This window comes from Gymnodraco acuticeps, unplaced genomic scaffold (genome assembly GCF_902827175.1).
Source record: "Gymnodraco acuticeps unplaced genomic scaffold, fGymAcu1.1, whole genome shotgun sequence".
In the NCBI taxonomy this organism is placed as follows: Eukaryota; Metazoa; Chordata; class Actinopteri; order Perciformes; family Bathydraconidae; genus Gymnodraco; species Gymnodraco acuticeps.
The window spans coordinates 7346-34596 of record NW_022991610.1 but is presented as its reverse complement, the minus strand read 5'-3'; the positions used below and the strand labels follow the sequence as shown (position 1 = coordinate 34596).

The following is a 27251-nucleotide window of genomic DNA, read 5'->3' as shown; positions in this document are numbered from 1 at the left end:
TGTCAACCGTGGGGGGTGTGTTTGGTTGAAATGGTCGCAGCTGTTTAGGCGTTCCCTTCCTCCCGATATGAGAGGACAGGATAGTGCAGGATCAGGCCTCGTGCCTCTGTGTCAAACTTCTTACATCTACATTATCTTAGATAATAACTGGGGACTCAGTGTTGGAATACTGTTTAAGTAAAAGCCCTGCATTTCAAAAGTAAAAAGTACAACAATATTAGCATCCAAATATATCCATCCAAATATACTTAAAGTAACAAAACTAAAGAAGAAGAATTTGAGGATGAAACTCTCTTTATTGGTCACACATATATGCACACTGCACACACAGTGCAATTTGTTCTCTGCTTTATACCCATCCTAGTACTAGGACTAGTGGGGAGTGATGGGTGTCCGGTGCCTTGCTCAAGGGCACCACGGCAGGGCCCAGGAGGTGAGCTGGATCCTCTCCAAGTACCAGTCCACACTCCATATGTATGTCTGTTCGGGGACTTGAACCCTACAGCTCACAGTCCAAGCCCCTACTGACTGAGCCACTGCCAGACAAAAACATGTGTATTTGATTAATATTTTACATTAAATGTTTACTTTAGTTATATATATATATATATATATATGTCTGTATGTATATCCCTGTAAAGACATAACCAGGTTCCACGGAGATTTGAACTGGGATCACTGGATTCAAAGTCCAGAGTGCTGACCATTACACCATGGAACCTTACAAAAGTAGTGTCATGCAGAATGACTGATTTTCTACTTCATGTGTTACAGACTACAGGTGAATTATGGCCTATGACTAACTCTTTATTTGGTGTTTTATTTGCAGAATCTATCAAAACATCAATGACTGATCGTAAAATAACTCTTCATTCCTTATCTTAATCGCTGTAAACCCGACCTGAGAGCCCGCTGTAACCTGGCGGGGCCTCAAAGTTATTACATCAGTAGAAGTGATGGAAATAATGAAGAACATATACTCAAGTACTGCACTGAAGAATCATTATTGTGAGGTGTGTAGTATTCCACTACATTTTGGATGCCAATATTGTATTTTTATTGCACTTCCTTTATCTGACAGCTTTAGTTATAGAGTCAGATTATAATACAGCATATAATAAACTAATCAGAAAACATTAACATATAATTATTAGGGCCGGGACTTTAACGCGTTAATTAAGATTAATTAATTACACAAAAATTAACGCGTTAAAAAAATTAACGCATTTTAATCGCACTTATTTTTGCACCGCGGAACGTTTCTCGCTGGATGAGTTTCAGGCGTACCGATTATACTGGAGCACCAACTAACGTTCATGACCTCAGACAACAACAAACCACAGTGAACAACAGTGGGAAATGTTGTTTTAAAAAACGGACGGATGGAAGCGTCGATAAGAGCACGGTTGTGTGCAAATTATGCAAAAAGGAATTCGCATATCACCGCAGCACATCAAGCCTCAAGTATCACCTCAATGCAAAACATATAGCAGCTAGCGTGGACGTTAGCCTCTTTTATCGCGTTCACACCAAAAAGAGCCGGTACTAAAATTAGTTCATGAGAACCTTTTTACCCCCACGAAAGTCCCCTGCTAGAGAGCAGAGAGCTGCTAGAGAGCAGGGACTTTCGTACGGCTCTCTTGTGAGAAAAGAGCTATATTTCTGATTGGCTGGGCGGATTGCAAACCACGCCCCGTAAAACTCCCAAAAAGTTTTGTGAAGCCGCCATTTTATTATCCTCGCATTAGCATTATTAGCATTAGCCCAGCGCAGAAACGCAGAGAGACTAACTTATGGCGACACAAAATAAAACATGGGAGCGGTGGAGATGAGGAGGTGTCGGCGTTCTAGCGATTTACTCGGAAGGCTGCTGGGACTCCCATGCTTCATTTGCCTAATCCTCCCCAGGTTCAAAGAGTTCTCATGAACTAAGTTCTCATGAACCTTTGTGGGAAAAGTACTGCGGTGTGAATGCGCCTAATGGTATACTAAAATCCATGTGAAAAAAATTGCTTCTCACTGTTCTTAGGTCAAACATTCATATGTGATTAAAAATGCGATTAATTTCGATTAATTAATTACAAAGCCTCTAATTAATTAGATTAATTTTTTTAATCGAGTCCCGGCCCTAATAATTATATGTCATGATATCCAGTAGCAGTATATAAAGTAATGAGCTCCACCTTTGTGATGAACACATTACTGCATCAATAATCAGAAACAGTCAATTAATATATGATGCTTAGTGAGCACTTTTACTTTGTACTTAAGTATATTTTGATGCCAATATGTTTTTATTTTTACTTAAAGGTCCCCTATCATGCAAAATGCACTTTTTGATGTCTTTTATACATGAATACGTATCCCCGGTGTGTCAGGAGACTCACAAAGTGTCAGAAAATAAAACCCTCTCTCTCTCCTCCGTACCCAAATCTCTAAAAACGGGGCTACAACGGAGCTGATCCAGATTTGCTGCCGATATGACATAATATCAGAAATGTGGGCGGGCTTTACACCCACGGCCCTATCGGAAACGTTGCTATCAGGAACAATGCACAACGTGTTTGGACGTAATATGGTCTGTGTTTACATTAGCAAGCATCGCTAACACTCAGAGCTAACCTGCACTTGAGAGAGTATGTGCACAAAAGCCAGATATAAAAGGTTCTCCCACAAGAGAGAAAAGCATTTGAGCTCCATACTGTTTCAGAAATAATCCTTGATGTGGTTTGGAAGAATAATAAAATAATATGGCATCTTATCACGGCAGCATTTAGCTGGGAATCTGCGTCTCTCTGCTGTAACCCTTCTCTCTGCAGCTCTGCTGCATGTGTACCCCAAAGGGGGCGTGGCCCCATAGCTACAGACCCAGAATCAGCACTGGGCTGAAATAGAGGGGTATGAGGCATGGCTAGAATGGGTGATCTGTTTGGTATTTGGAGCAAAAGACTTCAAAGACATGTTTTGTATAGATATGGCCCTACAATATATTGTTCAAATATAGCATAATAGGTGAGCTTTAAGTAAGATTTTGAGACCTATGTTTTTACAATTTGACATTGCTGCTCTTCCTTAAGATGCAGTTCTGTACTTCTTCCATCACTACCCGACAGGGATAGTGCTCCTGAAAGTGGAAAGTCCCTGTTACATTACAGACCATTAACACTCATATCAGTGGGATCATCAGGGGGCGTTTAAACCACAGGGAGGATTGAAGTGATCTGTTGATGTTTCTTTAATCCTAGTAACCATGAGAAATAACATGTGTCTGTCAGAGTTTATCAAGCCTATCCCAATGAGCTGTTGTCTTCTATTGGGTAATAAACCGACATTCCTCCATCTCCCCCGCATGCCTCCTAAAAGAGCAGCTTATGCTTCAGATGGATGGCATTAGAGCTAATGTGTTTCTTTACAAGGCCACACTTCTGCAAACGTCTTGTACACATCCAGGTCAGCTGCAAAGGAAAAAGATTTGTCTCTCAATGTTCTGTTTACCACATGTCTGTTTCTCTGTATATTTAGAACACCAAGTACTGCTCTGAGTGTTTACATCCTGTGCAAACACAGAGAATCCCTTAACGTCCCACTTTTAATAGTCAGGATCACATTTACATTTGAATTAAAGCTGCATAAATGTATTTATTCATTCTAAAACTGGATGTGTAGTGTGTTGTTCTTGCTAACCCACTCATTTTATTTCAGCCCTCAGGCCTTCAACAAGATCTTAAAGAAGGCCCAGGGCCAAAAAACACCAATCTTGCTAGATCTTATACATCTTTAAAAAGGCCTGAGGGCCAGAGTGCCTCATCAATGTTTGGTGTGCATTACTAAATAGTATTTTGTAGTTATGTCTCAGCACGTTTTAGTGTTGTATCTCAGAGTTTACAGCCCCAAAAAACAGATTAGCCATCTGTACTGTACACTTGCTGTCAAGACTCAAACAGCAAACAGTCAAAAATAATATCATTAAGTATTAGCACCCATATTTGTGTCAGATATTAAAGGAGAGCACATTTGTGATATCAGGAGGCCAGAAACATTCCAAATGAATTCATATTTTGCTCAGTAGCTGCTGCAGATGACTAATTAGCAGTTTGTACACTAACAATTCACTTTTATAGTGTGATAATGTGTCAGTGGTGTGTCCAAAGAATGTGGTACACACTCATGATTCTATATAATAATCACCTTTACACCCTGTCCTGCCTCTTCACGTAAGAAAAAATGCATTCAAAATCTGACCTGTTGTTGGCTTAGGACCTGTATTGTGTTCTACATTGGCATCACACCCAGCATTAATGTGATGTTGTTCTGTCTGCAGGTCACACCCCCCCCCCTGCCCTCTGGTGGTCAAGATGGGCCACGCTTACGCTGGAATGGGAAAGGTGAGTGCCTATGATGGAGCCAAAAACACTCACACACATCCAATAGTTCTTTAATCTCCATCAGAACCCACAGTTCAAACCCCAGTCTTTACGATGAACCCTAAACCTCAACATTAGCTGTTATTCCTTATGTTCATTTCGCTTCATATTCAAAAGACTTATAGCAGATCATTCTGCTTCTTTGGCAAGAAAGCGATATATGATATGTCCTGTTCCTTTAAGCACTTGGGATGCTAGCAGACTTTTTAAACTCGTTATGAAAAGAGTCTGCGGCAACTACTGACATTTTCAGACAAGTCTACAAATTCAGATTTCCACCCTCAGCAGCTCAGATGACAGGCTCACACTCAGATGTGTCTAGATTCCAGTCATGCAAATCAAACATGTGATATTATCACCACGGCTTTGACTGGTCTGCGATTCAAAAAGCAGGCGAGACATTGGAAAACCTAAACCCGTTTGTTCTAGTTTCCACAGACTGGAGCACATCTTTAAAATCAGTCATGATGGCCGAATCACAGCTTCAGGATCAGTGTGGGCTGCTGGTTAACTCTCACCGAGAGGATATGCTATCTGATGATACAGAGGCAGAGGAGCACAGACACACCACTGATAAGGAGAACAATCCACAACCTGTTTTACTTTTGATGTTTTTTCATGCACATTTTAAAGATTGCACGTTATAACATGATTGCTGCAAGAATGCTGTCTATCATCTCAGTTGATTACATAATAAGAACAGTGTGGATGATTTGTTTTCAAAAATGGGTTCAGCTGTAGATTCATCTCGTTCATTTATTATCCACAACACGCATTTTCCTCAGTGTCTCGCCCTCCACGTCTTCTGATTCTCAGAGGGAGACACGTACTATGTGTCTGTCCCTCGTCTGTCTGCATGGGCTTGGTTTCCTGTTCAGAAGCCAGACATGCTATAGAATTTCCCCCCAGGCCCGGCGGGACTTGGCAGGCCCTGGTGGAGCAGGACCTCATTTAACCCTCAGACCTCACAGAGCTATGAGAACGGACAGCACCATGTTGGGGGGGGGGGTCATCGCTGCTTCTTTCTTTTGACAAAAACTTGTAACGCTAATAGTGAGTGATTCAAAGGAAATGAATTAGCATTTATAGCCTGCTATTTCCACACTAGACCTCACATATACAGTATAAACAGGGTTGGAAGGGTTACTTTAAAAATGTATTCTGTTATAATTACTAATTACCTGTTCCAAATGTTATCAGTAACCTGATTTATTTCCGTTACAAATGCAAGGCAAGGCAAGGCAAGGCAAGTTTATTTATATAGCACTTTTCAACACAAGGCAATTCAAAGTGCTTTACAAAAAATGAAAGAGATTAAGAAAATGGCATTTAAAATCAGTCATTAAAAAGAAAAGCTAATAAAAGAAACATTAAAAGAAAAAATACATGGATAAAAGTTACAGTGCAGTTTAATATGTGAATAGTTCAATTAAAAGCAGCAACAAAAAGAAAAGTCTTCAGCCTGGATTTAAAAGTAGTAAGAGTTGCAGCGGACCTGCAGGTTTCTGGGAGTTTGTTCCAGATATTTGGAGCATAATAACTGAACGCTGCTTCTCCATGTTTAGTTCTGACTCTGGGGACAGAAAGCTGACCAGTCCCTGAAGACCTGAGAGATCTGGATGGTTCATAATTTAGCAGGAGGTCAGAAATGTATTTTGGGCCTAAACCATTCAGTGCTTTATAAACCAGCAGCAGTATTTTGAAATCTATTCTTTGACACACAGGAAGCCAGTGTAAAGACTTCAGAACAGGAGTGATGTGATCCACTTTCTTAGTGTTAGTGAGGACTCGAGCAGCAGCGTTCTGAATTAGCTGCAGCTTCCTAATAGATTTTTTAGTGAGACCTGTGAAGACACCATTGCAGTAGTCGAGTCTACTGAAGATAAAAGCATGGACAAGTTTTTCCAAATCCTGCTGTGACATTAGTCTTTTAATCCTAGATATATTCTTTAGGTGATAGTAGGCTGATTTAGTAACAGTTTTAATGTGACTGTTGAAACTCAGGTCAGAGTCCATGACTACACCTAGATTTCTGGCTTTATCTGTTGTTTTGAACATTGCAGACTGAAGCTCAGCGCTAACTTTTATACGTTCTGCCTTGGCTCCAAAAACCATTACCTCAGTTTTATCTTTGTTTAATTGGAGAAAGTTCTGACACATCCAGTCATTGATTTGTTCAATGCACTTACTCAGTGTTTGAATTGGAGCATAGTCTCCTGGTGAAATTGTTACGTAAATTTGTGTGTCATCTGCATAGCTATGGTAACTTATTTTGTTGTTCTTCATTATCTGAGCCAGTGGTAGCATGTAGATGTTAAGAGAAGAGGCCCCAAGATGGAGCCTTGAGGAACCCCACATGTCATATTTGTCAACTCAGATGTGTATTTACCTATAGAAACAAAGTTGTTTCTGTCCTTTAAGTAGGATTCAAACCAATTCAGAACTGTTTCCGAAAGTCCCACCCAGTTCTCCAGTCGGTCTAGTAATATGCTGTGGTCAACAGTGTCAAACGCAGCACTGAGATCTAATAATACTAACACTGAAGTTCTGCCACTGTCTGTGTTTAAGTGGATGTCATTAAAGACCTTTACAAGAGCAGTCTCAGTGCTGTGGTTTGGACGAAAGCCTGACTGGAACACATCAAAACAGTTATTTAAATGCAAGAAATTACTCAACTGTTGAAAAACAACTTTTTCAATGATTTTACCTAGAAATGGGAGGTTTGATATGGGCCTGTAATTGTTCATTACTGAAGCATCTAGATTATTCTTTTTTAAGAGCGGTTTAATGACTGCAGTTTTCAGGGCCTGTGGAAAAATACCTGAGTGAAGAGATTTGTTTACTATATGAAGTAGATCTGAGGCCATGCAAGGCAAAACATCTTTGAAAAATCCTGTTGGAATAATATCAAGGCAGCAGGAGGAGGATTTCAGAAGTTGAATAATGTCCTCTAGGTTTTTATCATTAATCTGATGGAATTGTGTCATGGTGTTTGAATTGATGTTAAGTGGAGATAGGGACAACACATTTGCTGTTCCTGAGGCAGAGGCACTGACTGCTTGTCTGATTTTCTGAATTTTGTCAGTGAAAAAGGAGGCAAAATCATTGCACGCCCTGGTGGATAGAAATTCAGAGGCTACTGACACTGGGGGGTTAGTTAGTCTGTCGACGGTAGCAAACAAGGCACGTGCGTTGTTTTTGTTTTTGGTAATGATGTCAGAGAAGAATGCAATGAAAATAAATACAAGAGCAAAGACATATCAATAAAACTAATCCTACAGAACAGCACAGCTTACAGAGGAGAGATAACAACAAACACTATATGCTCTTTTTAGGTTTTTAGTGACACTTTAATCCTGCTAGTAACCCCCAATGTTTTGATGTCAATGTAATGGAATACTTTCTTGCTGTATCCTGATTACATAATTACATACAGGTAATCCGTTATCCCCCCAAGCCTATATATTATTATGATCTTAAAAGTTCTATAGCATACAAATCTGTATCATTACCATTTTAAATGTCATCATTATAATAATTAAAGCAAAACTTTTGAACTCAAATAAATGATTATACAAATGTATATTTAAAATATAAAGTAATAAAACAAACCCTCCCACATTTTGATATACAGTTACAGGTTTTACTGCAACAGCCATACAGGGTTGGATATGACGAAGCAGCAACCATGAGGTGTTGCCAAAAACTGCAGTTCATAATAATAATACATGAGACTTGTATAGCGCTTTTCAGGAAACTCAAAGACGCTTTGACAGAGAATTAAAAAAAAATACAAAAAGAGATAAACAAAACAGAAAATAGGGGGGGGGTGGTCAGTGGAAGTGGATGTTGAAGTTCATCAAATCTTAATTATCTCTTTCTGATAACTGAACATTTATTTTTGAAACTCACATATTTTATTTATATTGAGTGTTAAATGTAACTAGGGGTGTGAACACCTTTAGTGACATATCTTGCCGTCCATGGATGTATAATGAGACCTGGATACAGCGTTGGAATCGGACCCCCGTTCTTTCCTATTAAAGTCACTAAAAGCACATGAAGCCAAAAATGGACTGACATTCGTAAAGCGCCTGGATGATCCGGGTTCTTGGCCCAAAGAACTCTTGAGTTTTCCTTAAATTCCTAATACGGGCTATAAAAGTACAGTTTTTATGTTTCACACTAAAAAAGTGGTAATTATTAAATACAGCTTCTCTATAGCACTTTCAGTAGAAGAGTACTTTAACCCATTTTTCTCATTACGTGAGTTTAAACCACGTAAGCGTCTGCACACTGACCTGTTTTTCCACCAGGCGCTGTTTCACCTTTCAGCTATTTACTTTCTGTTTACATCGTTATGGTTTGTTTGGGAATTGCGTGATACTTTAGAGCCATTATGAGCAGTGTGAGTCACTTCCCTTTAACAGTGCACTCTATTAACTCAGCCTCATGCTTAAGTCTCTGTTAGCTACACTCACAGTGCAAAAACTGTTAGATGGAAATTATGATGGACAACAGGGGTGTCACTATATACTGCATTTTAAATGTGGATATTCAAAAGATAATGAGTAGCATATTATGAACATATTGGGCAATGGTGGCGAAGTCGATAGGGACTTGGCTTGGCAACTGGACGGTCATCAGTTCAAGTCCCGGAAAGACCAAGTGCTACCGAGGTGTCCCTGAGCAAGGCACCGTTCCCCACACTGCTCCCCGGGCGCTTTTCAAAATGGCAGCACACTGCTCCTAACACTAGGATGGGTTAAATGCACAGAAACAATTTCCCCACGAGGAATTAATAAAAATCCATCTTAATATTGTGCCAAATGTGAAATTAGTTTTGAGACCTTTAATCTCAGAATTCAGATTTTTATCTCAGAATTATTTTTCTCAGAATATATTAAATTAGATTAAATTATAACTTTAATGTCAGAACTCAAATGTTTTGATTTAGTTTTGGTCAGACCTAAAAAAACGTTTCACATGTGGAAGAGTATAGCTCTTCTGTAATTCTGTAAATAATACAGCTCCTCTTAAATCGTGTTAGTGTACTTCAAGGTTCAAGGTTCTTTATTTGTCAAACGAACATAGCTACAGTGTAGTTATGTCGCTGAAAATCTTGTGTCACAGGCTTCTCCGACAGTGCAACACAAAACACAGATAAACAGAAAAATATAATGCAAGTAAATAGTAAATTCATTTACATTTTCATTCATTTAACAAAGTGACACATTAATTTGACTAAAGGAAAAACATTTAAAAATGTAATAGTGAGATCATTTTGTTATGGTAAATTGTTACAACCATGATTATCGTGGAGTGAAAATCTGATACCGTTGTAAAGCCATGACTCTACAGTCCGCGCTGGTGTTTCATCAGTCTTTCACCACACAGGTTGTGTGCAGGACATGGTGGTTTTTAGTGGCATTTAAAGTACATTTTGGTTATTACTCTTTTTTGGCTCTGTAATACTGTTACACTGCATGTTACCACGTCACATAATAAAGAGATTGTTAAATTATTATTCAAAGACAACAACCGTGTTTACGATGTTAATGCTGTACTCTCATCTGACACTTTGAGAGATGAAAGATATGTAATAGTGTGCCGCCTGAGCTCACTTGACAAATTAATGGGTTTAGTTGCAGTGGAACAGCTTTTATGTGGGTTCCATCAATGTTTGTTCTTGTTACCCATTAAAGGGACCCCCCTGTTTATTGGGCCACACTAACCATCACAGTCACCCTCTCCTCTATTAATTTTTTTTTAAAAATACTTTGTTTTGGGAGCGTTCACACTCTTACTCAGTTTGGCGTTAATTATTTTCCTACTATGTTTTCTTGTTCAGCTTTTAGTGAGGGTTCATTTATCAACGCTCCAAGGCATTATTTTCGTGTGAAAGAGCACTAAACCGTTTTAAACACATCATTTAACTTTTTTCTAAGACTTCACACTTGTCACTTTGTAGATCAAAATGTCTTAATTTCCATTTGTTCTTTCCATTCCATGCTTTATTGTTCAGTGATACACAGTATGATTTTAACCTAACTTAAGTTAGTAGTCATTTTTTTGTGTGTCAAGCAATGATAGCAGACTTTGAACCTTTGGATTGCTATGCAAGGCAAGGCAAGGCAAGGCAAGTTTATTTATATAGCACTTTTCAACACAAGGCAATTCAAAGTGCTTTACAAAAAAAGAAAGAGATTAAGAAAATGGCATTTAAAATCAGTCATTAAAAAGAAAAGATAATAAAATAAACATTAAAAGAAAAAATACATGGATAAAAGTTACAGTGCAGTCAATTAAACATTAAAAGAAAAAAAAGTACATGGATAAAAGTTACAGTGCAATCTAAGATATGAATAGTTCAATTAAAAGCAGCGACAAAAAGAAAAGTCTTCAGCCTGGATTTAAAAGTAGTCAGAGTTGCAGCGGACCTGCAGGTTTCTGGGAGTTTGTTCCAGATATTTGGAGCATAATAACTGAACGCTGCTTCTCCATGTTTAGATCTGACTCTGGGGACATATAGCTGACCAGTCCCTGAAGACCTGAGATATCTGGATGGTTCATCATTTAGCAGGAGGTCAGAAATGTATTTTGGGCCTAAACCATTCAGTGCTTTATAAACCAGCAGCAGTATTTTGAAATCTATTCTTTGACACACAGGAAGCCAGTGTAAAGACTTCAGAACAGGAGTGATGTGATCCACTTTCTTAGTGTTAGTGAGGACTCGAGCAGCAGCGTTCTGAATCAGCTGCAGCTTCCTAATAGATTTTTTAGTGAGACCTGTGAAGACACCATTGCAGTAGTCGAGTCTACTGAAGATAAAAGCATGGACAAGTTTTTCCAAATCCTGCTGTGACATTAGTCTTTTAATCCTAGATATGTTCTTTAGGTGATAGTAGGCTGATTTAGTAACAGTTTTAATGTGACTGTTGAAACTCAGGTCAGAGTCCATGACTACACCTAGATTTCTGGCTTTATCTGTTGTTTTGAACATTGCAGACTGAAGCTCAGTGCTAACTTTTATACGTTCTGACTTGGCTCCAAAAACCCATTACCTCAGTTTTATCTTTGTTTAATTGGAGAAAGTTCTGACACATCCAGTCATTGATTTGTTCAATGCACTTACTCAGTGTTTGAATTGGAGCATAGTCTCCTGGTGAAATGGTTATGTAAATGTGTGTGTCATCTGCATAGCTATGGTAACTTATTTTGTTGTTCTTCATTATCTGAGCCAGTGGTAGCATGTAGATGTTAAAGAGAAGAGGCCCCAAGATGGAGCCTTGAGGAACCCCACATGTCATATTTGTCAACTCAGATGTGTATTTACCTATAGAAACAAAGTTGTTTCTGTCCTTTAAGTAGGATTCAAACCAATTTAGAACTGTTTCCGAAAGTCCCACCCAGTTTTCTAGTCGGTCTAGTAATATGCTGTGGTCAACAGTGTCAAATGCAGTGTTCTTGTCTTTGGTATGGACATACTGTATCTTGCTATATATTAGCATTTTAGGCAGACTAGTGCGCAATTTACACAACTAGAAAGGTGATGAAGCGTAGTTGTACAGTGGCGGACAGTTGCAAATTTGTTCCAATGCCACCAAACATTTCCACACAATGCAGATATAAAAAACAAATGTGCCTAAACATCTTCACCAACTTGCACAACTTTTATTAAATTATGCATATACTTAATGCTGCATATACTAAATTGTGCCAGAAGTTCAAAACACAATAGAAACCAGGGGACACTCAAAGTTCCTCACACAGCTGGGACCAGAGCGCTTGGTGACGTTTGGGGATGATACAGTTCCCCAACTGTCTCTGTTTGAAAAAACTATGTTAGCTAGCTAGCTTAAAGCAGATCTGAAATTATACCGGAATGAATCATGTGATCACATTTTTAAAATAAGCCGATATTCATATTCTGTACAAACTGTAAAGTCCACTGAGACAAATGTCAAATGTGTGATATTGGGCTATATAAATACACTTTGATTGATTGATACAATATTTGAGGTAAGTTTCCAACAACAGAGACAGTTGTCTAACTTTATTAGATTCAGTTGACAAATATGACATGTGGGGTTCCTCAAGGCTCCATCTTGGGGCCTCTTCTCTTTAACATCTACATGCTACCACTGGCTCAGATAATGAAAAACAACAAAATAAGTTACCATAGCTATGCAGATGACTCACAAATGTACGTAACCATTAGTAAGTGCATTGAACAAATCAATGACTGGATGTGTCAGAACTTTCTCCAATTAAACAAAGATAAAACTGAGGTAATGGTTTTTGGAGCCAAGGCAGAACTATAAAAGTTAGCGCTGAGCTTCAGTCTGCAATGTTCAAAAGAACAGATAAAGCCAGAAATCTAGGTGTAGTCATGGACTCTGACCTGAGTTTCAACAGTCACATTAAAACAGTTACTAAATCAGCCTACTATCACCTAAAGAACATATCTAGGATTAAAAGACTAATGTCACAGCAGGATTTGGAAAAACTTGTCCATGCTTTTATCTTCAGTAGACTCGACTACTGCAATGGTGTCTTCACAGGTCTCACTAAAAAATCTATTAGGAAGCTGCAGCTGATTCAGAACGCCGCTGCTCGAGTCCTCACTAACACTAAGAAAGTGGATCACATCACTCCTGTTCTGAAGTCTTTACACTGGCTTCCTGTGTGTCAAAGAATAGATTTCAAAATACTGCTGCTGGTTTATAAAGCTTTGAATGGTTTAGGCCCAAAATACATTTCTGACCTCCTGCTAAATGATGAACCATCCAGATCTCTCAGGTCTTCAGGGACTGGTCAGCTTTCTGTCCCCAGAGACAGAACTAAACACGGAGAAGCAGCGTTCAGTTATTATGCTCCAAATATCTGGAACAAACTCCCAGAAACCTGCAGGTCCGCTGCAACTCTGACTACTTTTAAATCCAGACTGTATATAAATAAACTTGCCTTGCCTTGCCTTGCCTTGCCTTGCCTTGCCTTGCCTTGCCTTGCCTTGCCTTGCCTTGCCTTGCCTTGCCTTGCCTTGCCTTGCCTTGCCTTGCCTTGCCTTGCCTTGCCTTGCCTTGCCTTGCCTTGCCTTGCCTTGCCTTGCCTTGCCTTGCCTTGCCTTGCCTTGCCTTGCCTTGCCTTGCCTTGCCTTGCCTTGCCTTGCCTTGCCTTGCCTTGCCTTGCCTTGCCTTGCCTTGCCTTGCCTTGCCTTGCCTTGCCTTGCCTTGCCTTGCCTTGCCTTGCCTTGCCTTGCCTTGCCTTGCCTTTATAATCCTGAACGTCATCAAGCACTCCGGTCCCAGCTGTGTGCACGTTGTGTTTTGACCTTCTTGCACGTAGTTTGGCACATGTGTTTTTTATATTTACATCTGAAGCTACAGCGTGTTTCTTGTGAGTGTTTTGGGTTGTTTTAGCATGTTTGCACATCATCAGACAACCACAAATACATTTCTACTAAACTTTAGAGTGAGTTGATGACCTTTAAACACGCTAAGTTCACTTAAACTTTAGTAAAGCAAAACAGGGTGACAGGTTGAAACCTCAGAGGGATACTCTGTTTCCTGGTTCCTCTATCTGGTTTCTCTTTTTCATGATCTGTTCCCATCACAGTGTAGCACTGGGATGAAACCAGTGAGCGTGGTGGTGATGAGTGAATGGAAGCTCTGGACTGTATCATTATGCATCTTAGATATGGAGTTCTGACAGTGTGCCATACATAAAGCTGATGAATGAGTAGGTCTGCAAAGAAGCCCCTCTTTCCATGACATGATGGAATATATCTCACAAATCTGTGCATCAACAAAGACAAAGAAAAGAGCATCGCCTACAGAGATATCACCCAGTAAAAAGGGGAAGACATCAGAACCAATGATAGGGGGAGAAATAAATAAATGAGGGTATTGGAGGCTACTACTCAGGAGAAACTAGTTGTTTCCGTCCCAGGTATTCGTGTCACACCTCATTGTTACATAGTTATCTAAAAAGTTATGGTGAAAATCACCATTGGGTTTTATTTAATGGCCGTGTTTTGTGTTCCCATAGCGTCATTTCCCCCGTCTGTGTGTACAGTGCACAGTGTAATCACTCGCTGGTGTGAGGTGACGTAGTTCAAAGCGGCCCCTGGCAATATTTCCATCATGGGACCCTCCATCATCCCAGCAGTGCACACGTGTGAAATTCCTGTGGGATTCAAGTGGCCACCACCAGCTATGACGGAAAGTTGTTTAATTAGCCCGCTCACTAACATGGGGGGGGTCTCTCCCACAGATCAAAGTGGAGACCCCGCAGGACTTCCAGGATATCACCAGTGTTGTGGCTCTGGCAGGGACCTACGCCACCACCGAGCCCTTCGTCCAGTCCAAGTACGACATCCGCATCCAGAAGATCGGAAACAACTACAAGGCCTACATGTAAGAAGTGTCGTCCCCCCCCCCCCCCCTGACTTTATGTAAGCTCAATAACCAGATATTAACTGATACCATTACAGATAAGCTGCCTATAGCGTGAATACTTTAATTTGTTTAATGATAAACCCCTTCCATAGTTATGCAGACAATGTCTTGTGTGCTGTTAAGTCACACTTACACATTTGCAGTATGTGTCTATTTCAGATTTGAAACTTTAGAATATGTATTTTTCAGCAATTTCATCACAAATTCAGATCTTTATTCGACCTACTTCTCATATGAATACGATTTTTCATTCACTTTGAACACATGTATTTGACAGTTGTGAGGTTGGGTTTCATTACCTTTCTTGGTAGCAATGTAAAGTAGTAATGCAGCTGGTGCCTGCATGTGAATCAGGCCAGTCTTCAAAATAAAAATAACAGTAAAAAGAGGCAATATGCAGCCATGGCTGATACTGATGTAATGATTTGTGTGTGCTTTCCCTTGTTGTTCATAACTTATCTTTAAACATAAGGTATCCAAAGTGGCTCCCATTATGGACGGCCAACAGGGCAACAATATTTCTAAATCTTATCACTTTCCAAAATTATTATCATTTATTTTCATAATACTTTTTTGCCAAATAGTCAAAACAGAAGAAAAACCTTGGTTTTATAGAATGACCTCATTCCTAGATTCTCATATATACAGTATGTACTCTCACAAATTCATAGTAACATTTCTCCTTCAAACCCACCCACCCATTTGGAAGCACATTCAGCCCTCCCCCACTGTGTGTGTGTGTGTGTGTGTGTGGGGGGGGGGGGGTTTACCTGACCAAAGCAGAGGAGCAGTCTCTCATTTCTCTCTCCCTGGCCTAGCCATGAAAACATGTCTTTAAATGTCTCTGACACAAACATAATGCATGTTTGGATGGCAATAATTATCCCCGATAAACTAATGATAACCCCATGAGGTCTTGGTAAAGCGGTGCAGGCTAACCAGAGGAGCATTGATTAATTTCTTGATGTTCTTTGAATGCAGGAGAACGTCCATCTCTGGTAACTGGAAGGCGAACACAGGCTCTGCCATGCTGGAACAGATCGCCATGACGGACAGGTGAGCTCCCTCAGAGGTACACAGGCAAAACAATTTCCTGTTTGGAAAATGTACTCCTTTTTTATATTTCAAACCTTTAAAGAGGTCTCTGTTTTTGCTAAATCTCACATTCATCATTTTAACATACTGACACATCTTTTGTACAAACAATTTAACCATCCTATAAATCCTTTAGTTTTAGATTAACTATTATGGTTCAAGTGTATTTGTAACAGTTACTGTAGCTGCCCTTCATGATATCTCCAGACATTATGGGGTGTTTACATGTGGGTGTATCAGTGAGTGGTGTCCCTGTGTTCAGATACCGGCTGTGGGTGGACTCCTGCTCCGAGATGTTCGGAGGTTTAGACATCTGCGCAGTGAAGGCCGTCCACGGGAAGGACGGCAACGACTATATCATCGAGGTCAGTTTGTTTTCAGAATAACCCCTGGTTTCAGTTTAAGATTGCACGGTGGAAAATTACAGCGCTTTCATAAAAACATGTCATGCAGCATTCCGTACATTTGCAACCTTCTTGGTAGTTCACCAGCTCGACCTTCATCTGTGCACATCTCAGTAAGATCACCTTGGATTCCTTTCCTGCTAATAATATTTGTCATATCATAGTGAAAGTCAACAGGGAAGGGTGTAGCCAGACTTGAAGGCACATGATCATCAGAGCCTTGAAAGAATGCTCAGTTTAGACCAAACACAGGCGGAGAAAGAAAATATCAGTCAGTGACTCACTAACACTGCCTGTTTATTAAGAGTCCATGTGAAGACTGCTCTCTACGTGCAGTTTGTAGACAAACACTGTAAATGGCTGCTGTGTGACCTGACACCACTGGTTTGGTAAGTAGTGACTTCCCGTTTGGGTTTTCCTTCTCCAATGGGATCAACATTGGGTGGTTACACTTCCTGTGTTATGGTCTGCTCCCACTCAGGCCATTACAGTGCCTATAGAAATCACCATACCCCTTTGAAAGAGTCACTTTATTTGTCGTACAGCCTGAAATCAAAACCCATTAAAACAAATACTTTTTCCAGCTTTATTTACACATTTTGCTTTACAGCATCAAACTAATGAAAAATTAAAGGCAACAGTTCTGAAAATGTATTAAAACAAACTAGAATAACAGGGTTGCAAAAGTCATCAGTCCCCTGATTTAATACTTTGTGACAGCCATTAATCTATTTGGATATGTCTCTACTAGCTTTGCACACCTCCATTGGGGTTTGCCCATTCTTCCTTGCAGAATCCCCAAGAAACAGCTGGTTTTATTCTGAAGTCATCAAAATCACTTCACTTGATGTCAGGTGGGGGGCAGTTAGCCTGGTGTTTGATCTGGAAATTGATTGGTTGCACCTGAGCAATTTTATAATGGTAAACTCTAAGGAGCTGATCACTTAACCAAACCAGGTATTTCACAAATTCATTCACTTTGATGGTGAGGGGTGTAATTTGTAAATACAGCTCCAAATAAACTGATTTCATTTATTTTAAATGTCCAGTCTGTAATGTGAGGAAACAGGCCGGTGAGGGACTTCTGGTGTGCCCTTCTTCAGCTGGAGACCATGACATCACAGCTCTCCAAACGCTGGGGGGAGTCAGCACCGAGAGAATGTGCTTCTTTATTTAAACTCAATGTCAGGAACTATCTCCCAGCTCCTCAGAGACGCTGGTCTTAGATTGGCACTGCTTGGATGGAGAAACTGGTGACAGTCACATAACAATGTTCTGTGTCCACAACTCTTCCTCCTCATCTCCCTAACCCTTCAGCATGATGGAATTTAATTAACAAGCAAGGAAGAGCTGCCGGTCCATCACAGTGGGAATCTGTTTTCTGTTCCAGACAAAGACATCATCCATGACACTTCTCTCTAATGAAAAGTAATGAGCTGCTCAGGGGCCCTTCATTAACAGTTTGCTCTTAACATGAAGCAGCTCCCTGGCCTTTCACTGGAACATGTTCCCACAGTACAGACATGAGATCCCTCAACATGACAATTGAAAATCAAAATGACATGAAATGACATTATGCAACACAACTGATATATAATAATAATAATAATAATAATAATAATAATTCATTACATTTTCTGTTTGGTCCCTTTGGACATTTCAGAGGTTGTTAACACTCGATAACAAACCGTTGCTAAGCAAAATAATGGCCATTGATAAGTAGGATCAAGGGAGAGAAAGGGAAAGAGCGCTGGACGTCATGCCATTATAATGCGTAGTAAAAATGCGGATACATTCACTTCAAATAAGCCAACCCATTACCAGGTCTGATGCATTAGTCTGAACAGGTTCAAATGAGATTCAACATTAAGAGATTTTACAGCAGAACTTACAGTCAACAAGTCTTGATTATCTACATGTTTAAACACACTTAGTTATATTATATACTTACTAAAGTTATTTTAAATATAAATAATGCCGTCTCAAAATACACTAGCACAGGTTAGAGTCCTGCATTTAAAATGCTAATAGTACAAAAGTATTATCAGCTAAATTAAATGATGTATTCATTAAGAACAATGGATCCTTTTGAAATGTTGTATTTATATGCTAGAGCCAATTTCAGATACTTTGTATACTACTAGGTAGATAAGTAGTAAAGGGCTGAACCACTTCATATAAACATATTCTCATGACAAAGGTATACATGTTGTTGAGTAGAAAGTACACGATTACCATGAAGTGGAATAAATGATTCAGCGGGGTACTGTGCAGACAGATCACTGTGCAGCTCAGTAAAAGTGCACAACAACACCTCTATGTTCCGCGCTGAGAGGCTGGCCGCTGCAGTCCTCTGCTGGATAACTCTGTGTCCTTATAAATCAGCAGGGTGGATCCCACCGCACGCCCTTTGAAGTGGCTCTGCTCCGTCCCTGTGGTGGTGACTCAACGGGCCAAACACCGGGCCACGCCTCACCACCGAAACCTGGCCCAGAGGCTGCTCACAGGGAAGGGAGGGCTGTAAGGTTTCTCTGCTAGTGGTTCTGTTTAGAACAGTGTGAACCTTAATCACATACTTTTCTGAAAAACAGCAGGAAGAAAGTAAGAAACCATGGCACATTGAAACACAGTTTGAGAGAGAGATACATCGCATAAACACCATATCCCAGTGTGCATTGCGGCTAAACCATCCAATCATCGAGCTGAGGATCTTGCCTACGTCTGTTTCCGGTTTCGTTTATGACGGATATATTTTGTTATACACACATTCCTTCACATTTAAATTTAAATTTACATTAAAGTATTTCGTGAGGCCTTCTAACATGTTTTTAAATATAACTATGGTTGTCGTTGAAGAGTTTGTAAATTAACATGAACCGAAGCTGTTGCCTGGCAATGCAATCGCACAACGTCCGTTAATTCCACATCCACACGCATGGATTAACATCGATTTAATACATTAATGTAGCCTTTGTTTCTGCTAAAAGAGGTGTCGACCAGCGGGGGCAACAAGAATATCGGCGTAATCGAGTGTGACTATTACAAAATAAATCATTATATTGACAATAACAACCGACCGTCGGGGTAGCATTTGCTTGGCATTTCCGGGTATTTCTCCACTGGTTAACATGGGTTAACAATACCGTGTAACTGTCACGTTTGAAGGGACGAAATCGTGACATCTTCACGTCTCCCAGCATGGTAAATCGTCACATGTTCACGTCTTGCCGTGATACCGGGTTGCTTCTGACACTATGAGGCTGATAACCACTGATCAAGCTAATTTAACAGGCTGATAACATTCAAACCAGTTGGATTTGATGTTTTCAAACCAGTTGGATGTGAATTGATCTTGAGGGACGAACTCATTGAACTGTTGTCCCTAGTAAACAAGATAAAATACCTTTCAGAGTGCAGAGTGTTTTGATCCCTGCAGGCGGTCAGAAGCACATGCAGTGTTCTGCTCTGTGAACACTGTGTATGCCCGTCTCTGTGTTTACAGCCTGTGAACCAGCCAACAGTCTCTGCTGTTTGTTTTGGTCCTGGGGGAGGCAGATCTCTGGAGCCCATGTGCTCTGTGGTTCTGCAGAACACGTGTGTGTGTGTGTGTGTGTGTGTGCTCAAGTGGAGGGATTTTTTAAATGTTTTAATTATTAGTGTATGGCGATGGATGTGGTCTGGGCTTCCAGATCTTACCCCGAGCAATATCATATTTACAGATGGAGTCACTTTTCATCTGCTGCTGTCGGTTTTACCCATCAGAGGATGGCACAGAGAAACAGCTGTCTGTTTAAGAGGTATGATTTGTGTGTTTCAGTATACCATGTAATGTATCTACTGTCAATCAAGCTACATCTCATGTCCAGCTGCACATGCACAGTAAACAATTATAGTTCTCCTTTTACTTTGATACAGTATCCGAGGATTTAAAACAGTTCAAGTTGTTATCCTATTCTACCCTGTTTGTGTCAGTGTTGTGTCCATCTGCATGCTCTCAGACCTCTCATTAAAAGCTGCCCTACAGTGTTTGTTCCATCTCCATTGGAGGATTTAGGAGGACAGATCCAGGACAAGGGGCTTTCTGAGCTGTATTACAGTGCATGGGAACAAACAAAGGAGTCAGTGTCATGCTCAGTGCATCCGGCACTAAATGATATTAAAGGCCAGTGGAGTGTTTCATAGCTTATATTGTCTAACCTCAACAATGGCAAATGACTGTGGGGAGTATTGTTGTGTATGTGATCTGTGTAATATGACTCATCATTGCTGGCGCTCTGCCACATCTACAGCAAATCTTCACATAACAGATCTGATGCTGCCCTCTGGTGGACAGTAATGGAGTTTCAGTTTAACATAGAGAGCATCCAGGACCTTGATTGGCTGTTTTTGTGTGTGTGCAGGTGATGGACAGCTCCATGCCTCTGATTGGTGAGCATGTGGAGGAGGACAGACAGCTGATCACAGAGCTGGTCCTCAACAAGATGGCCGAGTTGCTGCTGGGGGTCTCCACTCCTCAGCCCTCTGCTGTCAAGGTACATCAGAACATAAATCACACCAGCTCACTTCAGCTGACAGGAAACGGGAAATAAAAAACGCTTTTCAGACCCCTGGATATTTTTATACAGCCCTCATTTCCAGTTGAACTCCCTCCTGTATTCATGAGGCTACCACTGAGGTGTTTTCTATTTGTTAGTATTGTTTAAACATGGCACCAAAAAAGATAGTAAAAAGAAAATAGGTAGCAGGGCCAGAAAAACCCTTACACATGACTGCACATGGCAGCTTTATCAGATCAACTACCTGGCCTTGCCTTCAGTTACAGAAGACGATTAAGACCACATATTGGAAATCTGAACAAAAGTTAATTGTATCCTAGGTCTGAGATTAAAGGTGGGGTAGGTAAGTTTGAGAAACCGGCTCGAGATACACTTTTTGTTATATTCCATGGAATGCTCTTAACATCCCGATAGCAATGAATATCTGAAGTACTTTGACAAAAAACCCATTAAAAAAACATCACCTCTGGAAGCCGTAGTACTGTAAAAAGCACGACCAATCATCTGAGCCGGCCCGGCTAAAGTAACTGGATGGCCTACCTGCCTGTCAGCCTTCCATCTGGGCACAAACTGATCTCGTGCCCTCATTGGTCATGTGCGCGTTCGTGTGTTGGAGGAGGGGCTCTGGAAGGAAGTGGCAGATTTCTTCCGGCTGTGTATTTTCAAATTCTAGCGCACTCGAGCTGGTTTCTCCAAACTTACTCCAAAAGTCAGAATTTTTTAGAACAAACGTTCTAACTGATTTCTCAAAATGTTGACTTTACTCTCAGAACTCAAAATAAAAGTAATATTTGGTCTGATCTAAAGAGGCCCTACTCCTCTTCCTTAGTAAGTAAAACTGTAAAAGAAAAAAAGCTAATCTGGGGTTAGTTTACATCGTCAATGACAACCGTACATAAGGTAAGAGTGTGTTTTTACTAATTCAAGTTAAGTACAGCAGTGGAGTGTATTTCAATGTGACCACCTACGGCATTATAATCATTGAAGTGTATTCCGGTTTTGAAGTAGCATTCATGTTCACAATGAAAAATATGATTGAACCGCTTCTACCTCGCTAATGTTTCTGCTTTACTTAACTGTGACCATATCTTATAATGCTAAAATTGAAAAGGCTACTCACACCATGAAATGTAACTCTTCAAGATGTTGTTTTGCATTTGTACATATTGTTTTAAGAGTGTAGTGTTTATGTGAAGCAGAATGATAGGAACATTACCATTAACTAGAACATTTTAACCCGCATCCACTGTACTGATACCCCTATATCATTCTTCATCCACAGACCACTCAGCCCAGACGAGGTAGGAGATGTATCTATTTTGTTTATTACAGCAACAGAGTTCTGTCTACAGCAGTGTTAGTAAAAGTCCAACCAGTCTACATGTAAATGTTGTGTTTTCACTGCAGGGGGACAACGATCTGCTTCCGCTTCTCCATCTCAGTCGGCCCAGGGCTCCCCTCAGAGAGCCCGCTCAGCCTCCACCTCCCCCAGCCAGGCCTTCCAGCCCGGGCCCATCCCTGCCACCTCCGGGCCCGGAGCTCAGAAACAGTCCCCCCAGCTGAAGTACGTACCTCACAGCACACCAGCATGATCCATGATAGCAGAAGTATAACATTTAATTGACTGTTTATTTTAACCACTGCAGCAAATCCCAGTCGCTGACCAACACCTTCACAGAGACGTTACGAGGAAGCCTGACCGACGACGAGGCCAAGGCCGAGACCATCCGCAGCCTCCGACAGTCCTTCGCCAGCCTCTTCTCCGACTGAAACCCCCCTAGAAGCTTCCTCTTTCTGTCTGTGGTCAGGTTTGGGAAAAAAGCCCGACTGGTTCATCTCTAATGGAGTGTCCCTGCTCCACATAGCTCAGCTTCCTTCTCTCTCCTTCTCAATATTGTGACGTTTAACACCTGGTGCAACCCGCTGTCGTCAGATCAGTCATTCATCTATCACTAGAAAGGCCAACAGGTACTGGGGGGGACCACAAAGGCTAAGAATCCACATCCACCACAGTGCGGAATCAAACTCATGATGATTATGTCTGTTTTATTTCTGCTGTGTGCCAGTTGTGAACGTATATAGAAATAGATCAATATAAACATCAGTCCAGTCCTCCTTATACCCATAATCCTTTCTGTTTTCATAGAACAGCACTGGTGTGAATGCCTCCTAGGGTTAGGACAGCAGTCAGCTGATGGCTTGTCCTTTCTAGTGGTAAATAATCATAATCTATCTCATAATGCTTGGTATTTATAGTCGTTATTCTACATTCTGTTTGTCCAACCAGTGAAACTGTTCTTTATTGCGTCATGCTTTATCGGTTTGAATATGTATTTATGAAATGAAATGAATTCTAACTACTTTAATTGACTCACAGCTTCCACACTGTTTGCGGATGTATACGGCAATATTCTTATCTGAAGCTGTTCCGGTTAACTCATGAAAAACTGAATTCTCACGGTTCACCAGCGTTTTGGAGCATCTTGCAAGCAGCCACATTTCAGAAATCCACGTGCTGTAGACACACATTGGCTTACGTTGTGACTCCACATTACCAAAGTGCTTTTTAAAGAAAATCCCCCATGCACTGGGTCCAGAAAACAGTCCCACAGCGCAGCATCCTTTGAGCTTGTGATTCCACGAGGTACAAAACGCTGACCTGCCTTCCAGCCGCCGTCTTCCACCACAGCGCAGACCCCCACCCCAGCTGCTCCTCTTTCTCCAAATGCTTTGTGTAATGTGTTGTGCTTTGTGAATAGCAACGTGGTGTATTTTCTGCAGGGGATTTGGAACATAACTTCTGCTGTGTGTTTAAAGGCGAACTGTGAGGAGGTGATATTTTGAGACTTTTAATGTGCTTACATTTCCACTGAGACGGAAAATGTTTTAGTTGTGTAACATTCCAACTTATATCTATATTAGCCTTTATTCTCTACATTCGATAATAATTTATCATCATTTTTGTGTTTTTTGTCAAATGGTGTGAATGCATCCAAAGCAGACATCTTCCTCCACCCTGTGTCGCATCAGCATGTACATGTTCTGTGAATGTCATACTGTATGTAGAATCTAATTCATGTTTTCAGAAACCAACACAAGATCATGATCTCAAGTACTCTATAAAGACAGCAACAGCATGGAAACACTTGATGTTATCTGTGATGCAAACCCTACTGTAATTTAGTGCAAATGATAGCAAAATACTATGTATTTATATGGCGTAGGTATCCAAAACAGGAGATTGACCATCTAAAGTATAAGCAGTTTTTAATTGCAGTGTCCTTTAACTGCTTTAAAGATGGGATGTGCAAACAATATAGTGTAGACTTGATAGAAAATGTTTCACCATTTTGATTTAGATTAAAAATAGTACTATAGTACCATCTATACAATCTCATTATCCCTTATAATTAGCACTAAATCATGTATTTTACAAAGTATGTGAACTTTTTTCTTCTTCAAGGATGTCATTAGAAAGCCGACGTAAAAATAAGTACTTCCTTGTTACATCCAAGGTGTAACAGTTTGATGTTTACAGGAGACTGGTGGTATATTTGGCTTTCCATGCAGAGAACAATCACAATCTGATAATGTTTCAATTGTTCTGCGTGATCTGTGCTACAGACATATAAGATATGTTTCCCTGAACAATCTATAATGCTTTATATTTTTTGTCTAAATATCCCGAACACGAATAATACCTGTGAGCAGTGCCCAGCAGTTTAAATTGGGTTTTTGTTGATCATTTCAAAGGATCAATATGATAACAGTAATTCAAATGAAATAATGATAATAGTACGTATGACATCAATTCCCTTTGGTTTAGGGTATATTTTATTGAAATGCATGAAGCTGTTAAAAATATGTATAGTGATGAGTGTGTGTGTGTGTGGCCTAGCATTACTATACTTGTGGGGACCTAAATCTGTTTACACAGTCACGTGTGGGGACTCGCCTCCCTTATGGGGACAAATTGGAGGTCCCCATGAGGGGAATCATTAATTTTAGGGTGAAGACTTGGTTAGGGTAAGGGTTAGGCATGTGTTGGTTATGGTTAAGGTTAGGATAAGTCTCCAGGAAATGCATGTAAGTCAATGTAATGTCCCCTGAAGTGATGTATACATGGTATGTGTGTGTGTGTGTGTGGGAGCATGTGTGTTTGTGTGTGTTACATTCAAGAAGTAAATTGGCCATAATGATTAATTGAAGACTACCACAAAATTAAAATGCCCATTATTGCAATAATTTAGCTCATAATATGTTTTCTGCAGTTTTGATTTCAAGCTATGAAGTGTCACACTAAAGAAAAGCTGTTCTGTTTCCAAGCTTTTATTTGCTGTTTTCTCAGTCTCACTCGCATTGAGCTTAAGGGGCATTTGAGTGTTAGCTTAACAAAACACACACTACAGTGATTCTTAGCAACAACTGACAAAGCAATGATAGGGACTGTAGTTTCACTCCTACAACAAGTTGCTTTGGAGGGGAAATAATCTAGTGGATGGAGCCACATAATCACAGTTGTTGACCAGGTGATTGACCATCTGCTAAACCCCACCCTCTTAGAAACCGTTGCTACCTGTCAGCTCCTGCCTTGTACATATGCTGTTTACAATGATAAAAGTAAAAATTGTACACCATTTATATTGATTTATGGGTCCTTCAGTAAGCCTAAGCTTTTCAATGAAATTACATTTCATGGCTGAATAATGTAGCATTAGCTCGATTAGCTCAGAATGCCGTCTCGATCACCACTGTCATTAAACAATTTTAGCGGACAAATGTCCCTATAATCTACCCACTTGCGACAATTCAAGGACTCACTGAATATTAACGTATTAAAGCATACAGAGTTAACGTTGCTAAGCTAAGATTTACAAACGCTGTTTAGCGGAGGGGTTTAATAAATGATCGCTTAGCCTGCTCACCTTCCAAAAAACGGAAGTGTGAGCTAACCACACTGAATCTAATTCTGCTCGCTTCATTGTGCTTGTGTCCTTTTATTATGACTATTGCAAACTTTTCATCACCTTTGGCAATGTGTCAAAATGGACCAAATGAGCATTTCATTATGAGACTACTTGAAGGTTTAAATTATACTGTTTTTTTGTATTGTAAAGATGCCTACAACTTAGTTTGTAGTACTGCAGTGTTATAAGCCATAACCTAACCACAAGGATTTACTATCCCTGCCACGCAATAATGGCTGTGATGTATCTGATAACTGATGTTAAAAAGCAATGCAATATCATAAATCTATCAATCATAAATCTATCGATTAGATTTATGATTCGAAAATGATAAAAGTAGGCTAGACATTTGGAGATTATCCGGCTGAACAAAACGTGATCCGTCTCTTAAATGTGTCTCAACCACAGACCTTATTTCCAGCTATTTTCCAAAATCCTATGGAGAAATTGCACTGGTTTTTTGTCGAAGGAACCCATGTGCAGCTTACTTCCGGGTTTTAGGACGCGTCACTGTGGCACTCTATTGGGTCAGATTACAATCAATGACTATAAGTCTATTTACATTTTCCACATGTTCTATTATATGTATTTATCGGCAGATACATTCTCATTAAAGGTCCCATGTCATGCTTTTCCGGTTATTACCTGTCCCCTTGTGTTATGTAGCTTTTTCTGCATGTAAACGGTCTGCAGAGTCAGAAAACCTCAAAGTACACCCTGTAGCGAGTAAAACTCTAACACAGAAAATACCTGTCTATGCTGCCCCAGAACGCCTCGTTGGAGATTTCTCTTTTTTCATTTTTTTCTTCCTGGGTACAGTGCCGTGCCCATACCCAAATTGACCCATTGGTCCAAATGTACCAATCTGTGGTGCCGTTACGTTACGTCCGCGGATTGGACCAATCCGCGGACTTCCTCACACACACATACTCAATCTTTTCTCAGCTGCAGCTCCGCCAATTTCTCCTCCCTGAGACGGCGGGACGCGGCGGGGCTGTATGTCGGTGTGTGAGCACACACACAAACTCCCAGCCAGGCTGCGGGTGTGTGTGTGTGTGGGTGTTCGGGCTGGTTTTGGGCTGGGTTTCGCTGTGTCTCGCGGTCTCGCAGACGGCCACTGGGCTCATAGGGAGGGGGGGGGCAGGAGCTCCAACAAGGCGTGTAGGACAGAGAGTGAATACACATACTATACAGAGATGCTGTATGAGAAACCAATGTGATTTTGGAAAATTGAACAATGTAAATCTATTTGAGTAGAGCTCAACAATGGAATTATGATCAGTAGAAATGGCCATGACATGAGACCTTTAAGCCAATACATTTTCACAAGCCTTATACTTTTTAT

At 40.4% G+C, this 27251-nt stretch overlaps 1 protein-coding gene and 1 non-coding gene across 3 annotated transcripts; one reads left to right on the top strand and one right to left on the bottom strand.

Moving 5' to 3' along the window:
• Nucleotides 1-649: 649 nt before the first annotated feature.
• Nucleotides 650-721, bottom strand: trnaq-uug. The gene has a single exon. It is a non-coding gene; the product is annotated as a tRNA-Gln (tRNA).
• A 3600-nt stretch (nucleotides 722-4321) lies between these two features.
• On the top strand, nucleotides 4322-25264 carry LOC117534026 (synapsin-3-like). 2 transcript variants are annotated; one of them, XM_034198040.1, is made up of 8 exons: nucleotides 4322-4385; nucleotides 14700-14842; nucleotides 15866-15940; nucleotides 16242-16344; nucleotides 20784-20915; nucleotides 22222-22240; nucleotides 22347-22503; nucleotides 22586-25264. In XM_034198040.1, exons 1-8 carry the CDS (start codon nucleotides 4356-4358, stop codon nucleotides 22707-22709), a joined length of 783 nt encoding a protein of 260 aa, XP_034053931.1. In that variant the 5' UTR covers nucleotides 4322-4355; the 3' UTR covers nucleotides 22710-25264. The 2 variants fall into 2 exon arrangements, with proteins under 2 accessions (XP_034053931.1, XP_034053932.1); XM_034198041.1 differs by lacking the exon at nucleotides 22222-22240.
• The last annotated feature ends 1987 nt before the right edge of the window (nucleotides 25265-27251 follow it).

Bases quoted from the DNA above. Each gene is read 5' to 3' on its own strand.
- LOC117534026 (XM_034198040.1), top strand. From the start codon at position 4,356: ATGGGCCACGCTTACGCTGGAATGGGAAAG. The intron at 4,386-14,699 runs GTGAGTGCCTAT...TCTCTCCCACAG, and splicing joins CTTACGCTGGAATGGGAAAG to ATCAAAGTGGAGACCCCGCA. The intron at 22,504-22,585 runs GTACGTACCTCA...TAACCACTGCAG, and splicing joins AAACAGTCCCCCCAGCTGAA to CAAATCCCAGTCGCTGACCA.